The 12,285-nt window shown below is 49.8% G+C and overlaps 1 protein-coding gene and 2 pseudogenes across 2 annotated transcripts; 1 reads left to right on the top strand and 2 right to left on the bottom strand.

The window, feature by feature from the left end:
- Positions 1-1,686: 1,686 nt before the first annotated feature.
- On the top strand, positions 1,687-5,901 carry LOC136518402 (uncharacterized). Of its 2 annotated transcripts, none has more exons than XM_066512056.1 (10): positions 1,687-1,871; positions 2,060-2,119; positions 2,224-2,263; positions 2,658-2,836; positions 4,238-4,276; positions 4,362-4,448; positions 4,596-4,656; positions 5,106-5,230; positions 5,304-5,395; positions 5,480-5,901. In XM_066512056.1, the coding sequence occupies exons 1-10, from the start codon at positions 1,824-1,826 to the stop codon at positions 5,598-5,600; spliced, it is 852 nt and encodes a 283-aa protein (XP_066368153.1). In that variant the 5' UTR covers positions 1,687-1,823; the 3' UTR covers positions 5,601-5,901. The 2 variants fall into 2 exon arrangements, with proteins under 2 accessions (XP_066368153.1, XP_066368160.1); XM_066512063.1 differs by having other exon boundaries at positions 1,688-1,871; positions 5,483-5,901.
- Positions 5,902-9,029: 3,128 nt separating this feature from the next.
- Positions 9,030-10,458, bottom strand: LOC136536151 (late embryogenesis abundant protein D-34-like; annotated as a pseudogene).
- A 365-nt stretch (positions 10,459-10,823) lies between these two features.
- LOC136536150 (late embryogenesis abundant protein D-34-like) lies at positions 10,824-11,493 on the bottom strand (annotated as a pseudogene).
- Positions 11,494-12,285: the final 792 nt, after the last annotated feature.

Below are 12,285 nucleotides of genomic sequence, written 5' to 3'. Positions count from 1 at the left end.
GAAGTACATAGCATGTCTTGAGTGTGATGTTTGTTAAGAAGAATAGTTTTTTTTAAATGCATTTTTAATTTGTCTTCTAAAAGGAATTGCCTGAAAAAAATGCATAAAACATACTCCTCCCCATTAAAACAGTGAGGTTTAGTTTCTCCAACTCAATCGGTGGGATTTCTCTTTCACCATTTGAATTGACGTAATTTACCATTTCTGCACATCCCATAAAAGTCATAAATTTTCATATGAACTCGGATAAAAATAAAACTATATAAAAACATACACTATATTTATCATACACATTAGTGTGACTCATGTTACTCCGATGGTGTAAGTTTAAGTCATCTGTATTTTGTATATTGTGATTGGTGGATGCTCTGGTTCAACCGTAGCAACATATATAGTTGATACAAGGACTTAAGTAATTAACTCTATTAAAATGTCAACCTTTTTGTTGTGGTCGTGATGTAAATAGATGACACTAAGGGTTCGTTTGGCATAGCTTTAGCTCCAACATTCATGCTAGATCTACAATTTATAGGCTAAAATAAAGTGGTTTAAATATTTATATATTTAATCTATTAACAAGACGAGTTACATGAACTTACATGCTTCCCGCTCAAGATCTATGATTTCCTGGAACTACAAATACCCATAAAAAAAAATCTACAAATGGAGCTCCACCAAATATGGTTTTAAGTCCATATATTCTGGTGTGCACATAACATTGAATATATGTGGATGAGGTAGATTTATCTGCGAGCAACTTTTAAACAGCATGGTGAGTATTTGCGGACTCGTGGACAATCCTCTTGCATCTTATCAAATATGAACGGCCAAATGAGTAGTAGAACAAGTCATAAAAAAATAGAGCTAACGGCCTTAAGATGATGGGGACATTTAAGGTCCTATTTAAATCCATTAGCTGCTAATAGTTAATTAGTTAATAGCTCATAGCTCATAGCTAACATTAGCTAGCTAACTGTTAGCTACTATTAACTAATTTGGTTGAACTAGGAAGATATTTGTTAGTTGGGTATTAGATAACAATTAGCTAAATTATTAGCTGGACCTGTTTAAATTTAAAGGAACTAATTATTACTAACCCCTGCAAAAAAAATTCTCTTCGTTCTAAATTATAAGCCGTTTTGACATCAATTTTATTATGTATCTAGATATAACATATGTCTAAATACATAGCAAAATTTAAATAAAAAAATAAAACGATTTATAATTTGGAACGAAGGGAGTTGTTATTAGCTGCATGGACCCAAATAGAACGTGAGTTTTTTATTGACTCGTTGAGGCTGAAGGGTGCTTGTTTCCTTTTGTATTTTTTTGAAACGAAATTCTTTGCATTATGTACCACTACGTTTATATTTTATATATTTTATATTTTATCGAGGCAATAATCGAGACAAATATAACGTACAGAACGAATAAAAAGCGAGAAAAGACTAAAGATCCACAAATTTGTCATGAAAACGCAGCAGTTTGTACATTGGACACGTCGTGGCAAGTTACTCAGACCAATGGCGTGCCGCCACGTTCACAGGTAGCCTGCGTGGACAGGCCACGGGAGCACCACCGTGGCACCGTACCACCTTCCGCGCATCAAGCACCACCATCGTACAATCAACGGCTTGGATAAACCAACGTGGCTACAAAAAAAAAATAGAACAACAAAAAAATTCTCCTCGTAATTAAGAAGCTCAGAGAACCCAAAAGAGCAGCTCGCCGGCTCCGCCGAATGGCAACTTCCCCGAACCCCACGACGACTCACCGAGCCGGCGCCCAGTGACCCTTCCAGAAGCTTCCAGAGGGTCACCGCCATGGCCGCGCCCTTCTTTTCCACTCCCTTCCAGCCCTACGTCTACCAGGTCCGCGCTCCTGCCCTTCCCTGGACGATCTGATCCTTTTTTTCTCGAGTGATGATGGCCTCATCTCCGCGTAGGATGTTAGGGTTGGATTCGAGCTCGCGGGGCTGGATCCATCCGATCCGCTGCTTGTGGGCTCCGATTGTGTTTGTCACGTCTGATTCGATTTGAACTGTGCGGGATGGTTTCAGAGCCAGCAAGGATCTGTGACGGCGTTTCAGATATCCGGTGGAGATGTGCAGGTCCTGCAGGTAGTTTCTGGTGCTCAAATCTGTTCTGCACACTTGTAGATCCTTTCTTCACATGAATTGCACGTAATCTCCTGCAATTGTTGCGGGCAAATTATTTTTATTAGGTGATGCTGAAGTCTCAGGAGAAGCTGACTGCAAAACCAGGTAACTGGATTCAGTCCTTATGCTCTGTAGCTTGCCTGCTCAACTAAGTATCTTTGTTTGTGACCTTCAAGCTGAACTAAACTTAGTAAATAGGGTGCTAACTAGTCATTATGTGGCAGGAATTGACAAATTGTATGTTTTTTATCTCTTCGTACAAAAGTATGCAGCTCTAGTGTCTACTTTTCCTTTTGGTTGTAACCCTGCCTGTAACTCACAACGGATTAACCTTCTGGTAGGTAGTTACTGATAATGATAACCTTCTGGTAGGTAGTTAATGATAACCTACATATGTATCGTCTAACAAAAAATTGTGTCATACAGGCATATAGCCCTAGAAATTGTTAGCATGTGAATAGCGATTATTTCATCAGTCAATCATTGTTGTTTTCTTTAGGTACAATGTGCTACATGTCTGGGAACATGCAGATGGACAACAATTACTTGCCTGAAAATGATGGAGGCGTGTGGCAGTGGATTTTTGGGAAAAGTGTAAGCAGCACTGTTTTCTTTAATTCTGGATCTGATGATGGATATGTTGGGATTGCTGCACCATTTCCTGGGAGGATACTGCCGGTTAGTATTTTGCTTCTCTTCTATGTTTTAACTTTTCTCTTAGTATCACCTTTTCTTTCTTGTGCAATGTAGCTATGAGCTGCTACCCCTACCTCGCTCCCCTGCCTAACAATGCGATAATTTTCTAATGTGAAATAAATCACTATATTGTCCTCTTATGCTAACAAATTTAAGACTGTATTTGTTAGCTACTTAGCTGTTGATTTTGTTTATTCCTCTACAACTTTGAAATTGATTATATGTCAGGTGAGAATTTGTTAATCCTCTTGTTGAACTTTAACCATCCACTTGAATACATTTTTCATTAGATTAGACACCAACCTTTGCTAACCTAACTTTATGATCGTATACATATGATTACGAAGTGTTAAGAATACATCGCAATTGGCCATTTAGCTACCTCTTACCAGATTTATGTCAAGCATGCCTGCAGCTATGGAACTATGCAGCACGGATACAGATACGTGTATCGGTATCGGACGGATATGGATACGCCATTTTTCAAAAAATCCCGATACGCGAATACGTTTTATTTTTTTACAAAAAAAAACAAGATACTTTAAAATTATTAGCAGCTGATCAGAGACTACTTACTGTAGTAGTATAATATAATAATAACAAACGTAGATCTCTGATGTCCACCACTTATCCCCACCGACACCTTAAAAAAATCAGAGTCACTCTCCACCGCTCATTCCCCCAGTCGTTCTCGTTCCCACCCTTCCAATTTCCACACGGGGAAGACAAAAAAACAAGAAACAAACTGGGAGGCGTTGTCTGGGCTGTGTCGTTGGCGCTTGCGAGTGCAGGCACGCACTGGCGCATGGGGCGGTGGTGCTCATGCCGCTGTGCGCCCGGACGTGAGGCGTCCGTGCGGGATTGCAGGGTGCGGGCGGCGTCGGCGCCTCGGTGGCGCTCGCGCGTACGGGCGCGCAACGACGCCTAGGCCGGCGGCTGGCTTTGATGTGTGTCCAGGCGGAGGCGGAGCCTCGTCGCCTGTGGCCAGCGGCCGGCGAGCGGCGATGCAGCGTCACCGAGCGCGGAACGGGGATGCGGCACGAGGCACGGGCGTGCGACTGCGAGCGTCGGGGACAGAGGATAAGGCACCGGCCTTCTTGTTGGGGGCTGGGCGTATCGGCAAGGCAGATACGTATCAGCTCACGTATCCAATTTTCACGAAAATAGGAAAAAATCGGATACTCTGAGGATACGTATCAGTGACATATCGGACGTGTATCCGTGTCGGATACGTATCCGATACGCGATACGAGTCCAGCGACATATCCGTGTAACGTAGCTATGGAATGTGCTCAGTATTAGAGGATTGGCATTATAATTGTGCATTGATATAGTACTAGAATTGTATCTTAGTCTGATCGTAGTTGCTTGCGTCTGTTACAGGTAGATCTAGCAAACTTTGGTGGAGAACTTCTTTGCCAGGTTAGTTACTGTCTCATTTGTTTGAAAATCAAGAGAACTTTGCTTGACAAATAAGAGAACTTCATATGCTTAATTATTATCACAGGCAGATGCTTTTCTATGTTCGGTCAATGATGTGTCAGTCTCTAGTACAGTTGAGCCAAGACCACGGAATATTGAGATTGGTGCAGAGGTTGGTTAACTTTGTTGAGTTATATTATTAGTTTGGATATTATTGCTTTGGATATGATGTGATCTGTACCTTTTTTGTTCTTGTGTCAATGGTTTCTTGCTAAGTTGCATTCTGGAATTTGAAGCTCTACAAATTTTTTTTCTCCAGATGATCCTTAAACAAAAGCTTAGGGGCCAGGGGATGGCTTTTCTTGTTGGCGGTGGATCAGGTACAGACTGTTTTGCACTTGTCACATAGTGAGATAGATATCAGTATATGAGAATGCAATGCCATCTACACTGTAGCAATGCGAATTGGACGGATGCAAAGTATTGGGCTTAAAAGATGAGCTTCATTGCTGTAAATGGTTTAGGCATTTAGGATACACTGAAAGATTATATGATTTGCAGTGCAACATTAGGTTGGCGCATTATGCATTAACAGATACAGATGTTGTTAACAAGGCAAACACTTACAGTGATATACAATTTAGTTTATGTGTACATCATTAGGCAACTACAATAATTTAAATATAGCAGACCGGCCACTCGGCACCTCAGTTTGTTTTCCATGAACAAGACGTGATCTCATATAATTCTTTTCACTTTAGCTGGTTATTCTTGACTGGTAACATGTGGATGGGATGTGACTGGGAATATTTTGCTATTCAATTTTCAGTCATGCAGAAAATCCTTTCTCCCCGAGAGGTTATTACCGTTGATGCTGCTTGTATTGTGGCTATGACAACCACCATTAACTTCCAGTTGAAGAACCCTAACCAGCTTAGAAGAGCAGTCTTTGGGGTCAGTATCATTCCTTCATGTCCCCTTGTTAGTTGTTCATGCTCACAATCCCTAAGAAACATCGCTTGTGCAGGGTGATAACCAGCTAACAGCATCTCTCACGGGACCAGGTGTTGTTTTCATTCAGAGTCTGCCATTCCATCGACTCTCACAGCGGATCGCCAGGTATGATAAAGCCATGTATCTGTTGCATTGTTCTTACTTGCCGCTGAGCGTACATGACTGAAAGTTTATTCTTATTTTATCAAGCAGTAGATCAGTGGCGGGCCCAAGTTTGAGGGACAACCCAAAGTTCTTCATCCAGATTGTCATGTTCTTCTTCCTGGCCTATGTCATGATTGTATCATCCATAATTCTGACAGATGTTTAGGCGATTCAGCGAGCTTTTGATGTATTCCTAGACAAGTTATCGAAGAGTTAAAGCTACCTCCCCAATGTTAATGTAAATGTAAGAGAAGGAATTTCACAAACTGTTGTTAGAAACCTCAGCTGAAAGTTCTTCAATTTTTTGTAACAGTTTGGAGGGAGACCGGGGTTCTTCTTGGTTAGCGTGTAAAGAGTAAGACGGCAAAATCAAGTTGCACAGCATATGGTGTATATACAGTAACTTGTCCTCCTCTAAACTAGTGCTCTGCGTTTTTAATAATTGAATCGGTGATTTAGTTGGAGCAGTTGTGTGTTCTTCATCAGTCATGTACTCATCTTGAATGTGATGTATTATCTCGAGATTTCCAATTCACCAATGCAGGCAACATTTGGCCATGTTCGGTAGGATTTATTGCTGCTGCAGTTGATTTATAGAACTAATTTGTTATGAGAGAAAAATATTGTTCCATAGCTGAAAAAGTAGGGCTGATTTTGACTGATAAGCTCAAGCAAACAGGATCACACTACGGTTCAACTTTAGAGATATGCCATTACAATTCATCTATTCTTCTACTTCTATGCCATTTTCTACGTCTTCCTATTGTCTGGACCCATTGTTAGACCATATACATATACGCATCTTCTGTATGGACCAAAACACCCCTGCTGCTTCTCTCTCACACCACTTGTTGACGTGTGGGGCCCACACCCACACCCACACCCACACGTCAGCTTCTCCTTCAACGTCCAGACGTCTTCCTCCTTCAATCTCCTCTCCCTCCGCTGTCCAACGAGGGGGAGTGCCTGAGGGGCGGCGACTGCTGCAGGCCTGCGTGCCCGCGTGGGGCTGCTGCTGCATGCTCGTGCGGCCGCGTGGCGGCGGCGGCTGCTCACCAGCTCGTGCGCCCGCGAGGCCGCGGCGGTGGCGGCGGCTCGTCTGCGCGCGGCCATGGCGACGGTACGGGACGTCGGCCTCGCGAGCGGCTACAGCGTGCGGGCATGGCGTCGGTGTGGGAGGCCGGGCTCGTGAGCTTCTGCAGCAGGCGCCCGGGCTAGCGAGCAGGAGCTCTGCTCCGGCGGCCATGGCGGCGACGTCGGCGAGAACTCAAAATTCGTGGCTTACCCTTGATGGTTTGCGATGAGATCACGTCCAGGGGCTAGCTACGCGCAGCCATGTGTGCGAGGAATTGAAAAAGGTTGGCGCAGTTGGGACGAATTTGGTCGCGGAGTGAAAGTCAGCAACGATGGCGGCGACAGCATTTTATAGTCACGCGGCGTGGAGCAGACAACGGCTTGGCCGGGCTTCGGCAAGCTTCTAGGCACGGCTTGGGCGCCCACTTGCGTGTGGCATTGAAGGCGCGAGACCTCGTGACGAGGCGAAGCACAGAGGTGCTCGGCGTCATGGCGGACAGGTCGAACAGCGTGCTGTCGTGGTCGTTTCGAGCGGCCGTGGGCCATGCCTGCTGGCGTCAAGGAGAGGCCTGGATGGAGCTCCCGTGCGGGAGGTCGGGCTCGCGACCGCCTCCTGCGGTGTCCGCCTGCCCCTCCCATCTCGTCGGACGCCGTCCTTCCAGGATGGCCGGAGGTTAAAGGACAATCTGACGTGTGGGTTCCACACGTCAGCGAGCGATGTGAATGGAGCAGCAGAGTGTTTTGGTCATACAAAAGATATCATAGAAAATGACATATATAAGGTAGAACCAGAATTGTAATGATAAATTTCAGAATACGTGAATCGTAATGATATATCTCCAAAGTTAAAGAGCTGTAATGGCTTGAATAAAAAAAAACTTGTCTGTTCACACTCGACGAAGCGCGAGGCACCTTCGTTATAGTCAGGTGATTAGGTTAATCTGATCTGTTTATCCTCGATCCAGCGGCCCTCTTTCTGGGACGGACCTGTAATTTCGTTTTCTTTCGTTCTCCTTTTGGCCCCGATTCAGACTGACGAGTTAAATTGCAACCGGAATACGATTGGGGATCTGTTTGATTTGCCTTTACAACAGATCCGAATTGCGGGCCTCCACGTGGAAGAAATCAGATCCGCCGAGTAGGCGAAGAAGGATGCCGAAGCGGGCCAGCGGCGGTCCGATGATCGCGGCAGTCGTGCAGCAAAGCGACGGCACCTGCCATCTGCCATCTTCGGTTTGGTTGGCCTCCAGGCTCCACTCTCCAGGAGCAGCAACAGTGCAACCCCAGGCGACTCTGATTTCGACTGCCTGGGCAGCTGGTTGTCCCCGTCGCGCCGCGCCCGCATGCGGAGCTGCTGCTTTGGCCCTCGGTCTCAGCCGGACCCTGCCGAGTGCCGACCCCATCTACATCCCCATCGGCGGCAGGCCCTTGCTCACGCCGCCGGTTCCTTCGAGCTGCTCTACCCTCGGACGCTGCCGCCTGACTACGGCGACGAGGGCGGGGAGCGCGAGCACGTCGCGCCTCCTACAGTCCTACGCCGTGCATCCCGATGGGCATACCATCTTAGGCGACGTTCCTTCCGTTGAAAAGCCATGGTTAAAAGTATTTTTCATTTGTTCACTGATTAGTTGCGAAAGAAAAATATTGTAGTATGGCTCACGAGACGAGGGCCTAAGTCGTAGCAGCGAGAACACCACCTTCACGGCTTCACATAATCACCTTGGACACGGCGAAGCGCGCGTTGAAGCACGGCGGTGGCTGGAAGCGGCGCGGCGAGTAGTCCGCCGCCATTTTCTTTCCCATTGTCTTATGTTACGGCCTTCTTCTTCCTCCGTTCCTTGCTGCCCTAAGTCAAGAACCCATTCGAGCGCGGTTTACTGGTGAGCCCCAGCGGTGGATCTCCGTCCGCCCATAGCCTCGTGCCCTCGTCCAGGAAACTTGAGCGGCAGAGGGCCGAGCTCAGGACTCCAGTACGGAGATGCAACAGCACGAGCTTGCCAGCTGTGGACCTGCAGTTGCCGCTGCTCTCATCATCCTCAGCATGAGCTGCACAAGTGGGCTGAGCTACATGCTGCAAGATGTGGCTGCAAGCGAGCAGCAGCAGCAGATGGGGACGAGGGTCGAGAGGTACATGTAGCGGTTGTCTCGGAGGAGCGAGATAGAGTGCGTAGGGAAAAATTACAGGAGAAAGTAGGAATTCCCCGATGAAATAAGGGATCCGACCTGTTTTCGACCCCCTTTTGCCGAATTTTTTCTCGTTCCTGTTTCACGTAGGCGCTGAAACGGAGACACAGTTTACAGAACTTGATTCACAACTTTTTTATTGCTATATACACTGCGGACAGTGTCATTCGCGTTTTTTTACAAGAAAGTTCTGCAAGCGGACGTGGTTTTGATTACTCGTAGTGGCAAGTCATAACAACTGCACGAGCAGTTGCGCTAAGCACGCTCTTCTGCACGCAGGCTTCTCATGACATGCTTTCACTGTTCCTGTGCTCCACATGGGACAAGGCCACACGACCTATGGCCTTGGGCGCTCCTGGTTGAGCCGGGCCGCCGTAGTCACCGCGTCCGCCACGCCGCCCGGCGTGGTCGTCATGTCCAGCTTTGTTCCGTATCTCCGCGGACACCACCCTCTCGGCGTCCTCCCGTGTCACCCCCTTGTCCGCCTGCAGCCTCTCCCTCGCGTTCTGCACGTACATACGGTCACGCAACTCACGGTTACCACTGACAGTTCAAAACACTTCGCCTACAGGCTACAGTTGCGAACCGAGAAAATGACAAAAGCGGAGTAGCGAGCGCACGCACTGAGAGGACGTTCCGGAGCTTGACCTTGTCCTCGTCGCGCAAGGCGCGGGCGTTCTGGTCAGCCGCTGACTGTGCCGCCGCGGCCACACCTCCGGGGATGGTGGCGTGGGACCCGGTGTCGCACGTCTCCGCGACCTGGATGGCCGCCGCGTCGCTCTGGTCGACCGGCCTGTCTCCAGCCATGGCGACCACGGCCTCCGGCGTGCGGCCGATCGTGACGGCGTCCTTGTCCAGCGCGCCCGGTGGGTCCGTCATCGCCACGGGCGCCGGGGTCACCATCTTCGCCACCACCTGCCCGCCGATGGACTCGGTGACAACGCGGCGGCCTCCGAGCTCGGCCTCGACGACGGGGCCCGTGATCTGGGCCATGCCCACGTGGCCCGCGCGCGCGTTGACCGCGTGCTAGAGCGGCGGGTAGGGAGGCGCGAAGCGGGGACACGCAAGGGAGCCGGCGGGGCTACGTGGGGGCGTGGAGCTGAATTCGTAGGCGCCGTCGAGTCTGGCCACCTAACAACCGTGTGTTTTAGCATCCGGTTACACCTTAATTTTTTCCACACGGTTTCGTCTTCCTCCTATTTCTTGACACAAATCACAGATCACAAGTAACAAATCATATATTATAAGTAATAATTTTTTTCTATGAAAAGACAGAAACAAAAATTGAGGGTGTTGCCGGAGTTGGGGAAGAAGAAGCTCGCGGAGTTGGTTTCCGATGCCGGACGCAGCGGCGGCGGTGACGCGGGCCGAGGACAGGCGGGTGCGGGTGCAGGCGTGGCAGCACGGGCGCTGGTGCGGATGCGGGCGAGGGCGCTGGCATGGTGGCGCAGGCGCGGCAGCGGCGCGTGCACCGGCGGACGAGCGGTTCCACGGAAAAAAAGGAATTCATGTGTGTCGGAGACCTAAAACACACAGGTATTATATAGTTCCGTTTGTTTTGGTTTTCGGTGGCCGCTTTCCACGACTTGCCCGTGGTTCCCTTGCTCCGACAGGTGCCATCCACGCGGAACCTTACGGAACGCTCGCGGTGGAGGCATGCGCTCGAGGTGTGACCGCGGACCCTCGTCTCGTATCGTCGTGTCGCGGGCAGTACACTGCATAAGCGCGGCGCGGTGCGGTGCGGCGTTGCCGTTTTGGCCGGCCATTGGATCGACCTCATCATGTTTACCCCTAGGCGTACGCGCTAGCTACAGACTCAGCGTGTTGCGTTTGTGTCCGGGCAGTTGTGAATTGTGAACGTACTGTAGTTTTTACTCTATTATCGAGCAGACTGAATAAGTCGTTATTATTCAGCAAAGCTGTGGTACAATCAGTGCGACAAATTTGCTGTGCAAGTTCTATGCATGGCAGCAAGAACCGAGAACATTGATTTTCCACGCCACGAGCATATAGCGCAACGATTAATTCAGTAACACTTCCATTCAAGCATCGAGGAAGTCCATGGACAGAGTTTGGACTATGATCAAGATTAATCCTGCGTAGCTGCTTAATCCGGAAAGGCCGTGGTGCCCTATTCCAGAGGCGCGCTCGTGTTCAGATTGTGCTTCGCCGCCATGTCGAGCGCCGCGCTCACCCCACGGGGGTTCGTCTCCGCTCGGGGGTCGTTCGCCGCCTCCGCCTCTGCCGCCGCCGCAGCGACCTCGCTAGTCACCGCCTTGCCCGTCGGCAGCTTCATCGTCGCCTCCCACTGAAAAGACAGACACGACGTCGGCACGCCACAAAAAAATCAAAATCAACCGGCCGACACGCCTGGATCAGCCCGGCCGTGCGAAGGGCGTGGTCAGTTGGTCACCAGCTTACCGTCAGCACGTCGGTCATGGTGACTTTGTCCTCGTCGCGCGCGGCGCAGGCGTTGGCCACGGCCGCGGCCTGCGCGCGCTCGGCGACCCCGCCCGGGATCGCCCCGCGCTCCGCATCGCCGCCGCGACGCGTATCGCCTCCACGGGCTTGTCCCCGATGGCCCTGGCCGACCCTTCCAGTGCCTCTCGGATCTTGACCCTGGTGTCGTACGTCTCGTCGATCACGCCGTCGCCGCTACCGCCGCGCGCCAGCTGCTCGGTTACCGACTCCATGGCGTCCCTCGGGGCGACGCGCTCGGTGTGGAACACCCGGCCGGGCTTCTTCGGCTCAGGCTGCTCGGGGAGTTCCGAGCACTCTATCCTGCTGGGTCGTGCTTCCATCGCCGAAGTTGAAGGCCCGGGATGATTTCGCTGTGTGTGTGTCGTCGTCGGCGGTGGGCTGTGCCACCGCGTTTATATCGTCGTATATATAGGACGTAGCAGTTCAGCGGTGGAGAAGGAATGACACGTGGAGACGTGGAGCGCAACATGTCACATTACGCGTGACAGTAGTTTAGGGCGGCTGCACAATAAAGAGTGTACTCTGTGTAATAGTATCACGTAGGATACACTACTCCGCAACAAAATGGCATTGGAGGTATAAATTTTTTGAACTAACGGCAATAAAGGGAAATCAAACTTTTCAGTGAAATGTAGGGAACGAACAAAATTGTAATGACATATAGAGAATTGGCTCATATTTGTTTGTGTCTATTCGTGATTGTCTTTGTTGCTCAAGCAGATGCAGAAGGTACGTAGAATTTCGCTCGTTTGCTCTTCAGACTTTTGGCCCATAGCAGAAAGTTCAAAAAAGGCCAGTTATTGTGTCGAAGGCGGTGCTCATGGTTGTCGGCCCGCAGGCCAGAGTCCGGATCCGCGTCGGCACCGAGGCTGAGCCACGCCCCACGCCCCACGCCACGCGCCCAGCCGACCGACGACATACGTCGCCGCGTCGCAGAAGACCGTGAGTCGGAGGCTCGGAGTCGTTCCGAATATATATAGCTTCGCACCCTGCACCAACGCCAGGCGTCGGGCGTCGGGCGTCGGAGCGCGCGAGGTACATGGGGTGGGCGGACGTGTACTACAAGTCGCAGGAGCAGATCAAGCGGGAGCAGCAGTACGTCCGGGAGGAGC

This window comes from Miscanthus floridulus, chromosome 2, assembly GCF_019320115.1.
Source record: "Miscanthus floridulus cultivar M001 chromosome 2, ASM1932011v1, whole genome shotgun sequence".
NCBI lineage: Eukaryota > Viridiplantae > Streptophyta > Magnoliopsida > Poales > Poaceae > Miscanthus > Miscanthus floridulus.
Note: the sequence above shows the minus strand (reverse complement) of the source record. Positions and strands in the feature narration are given on the sequence as shown.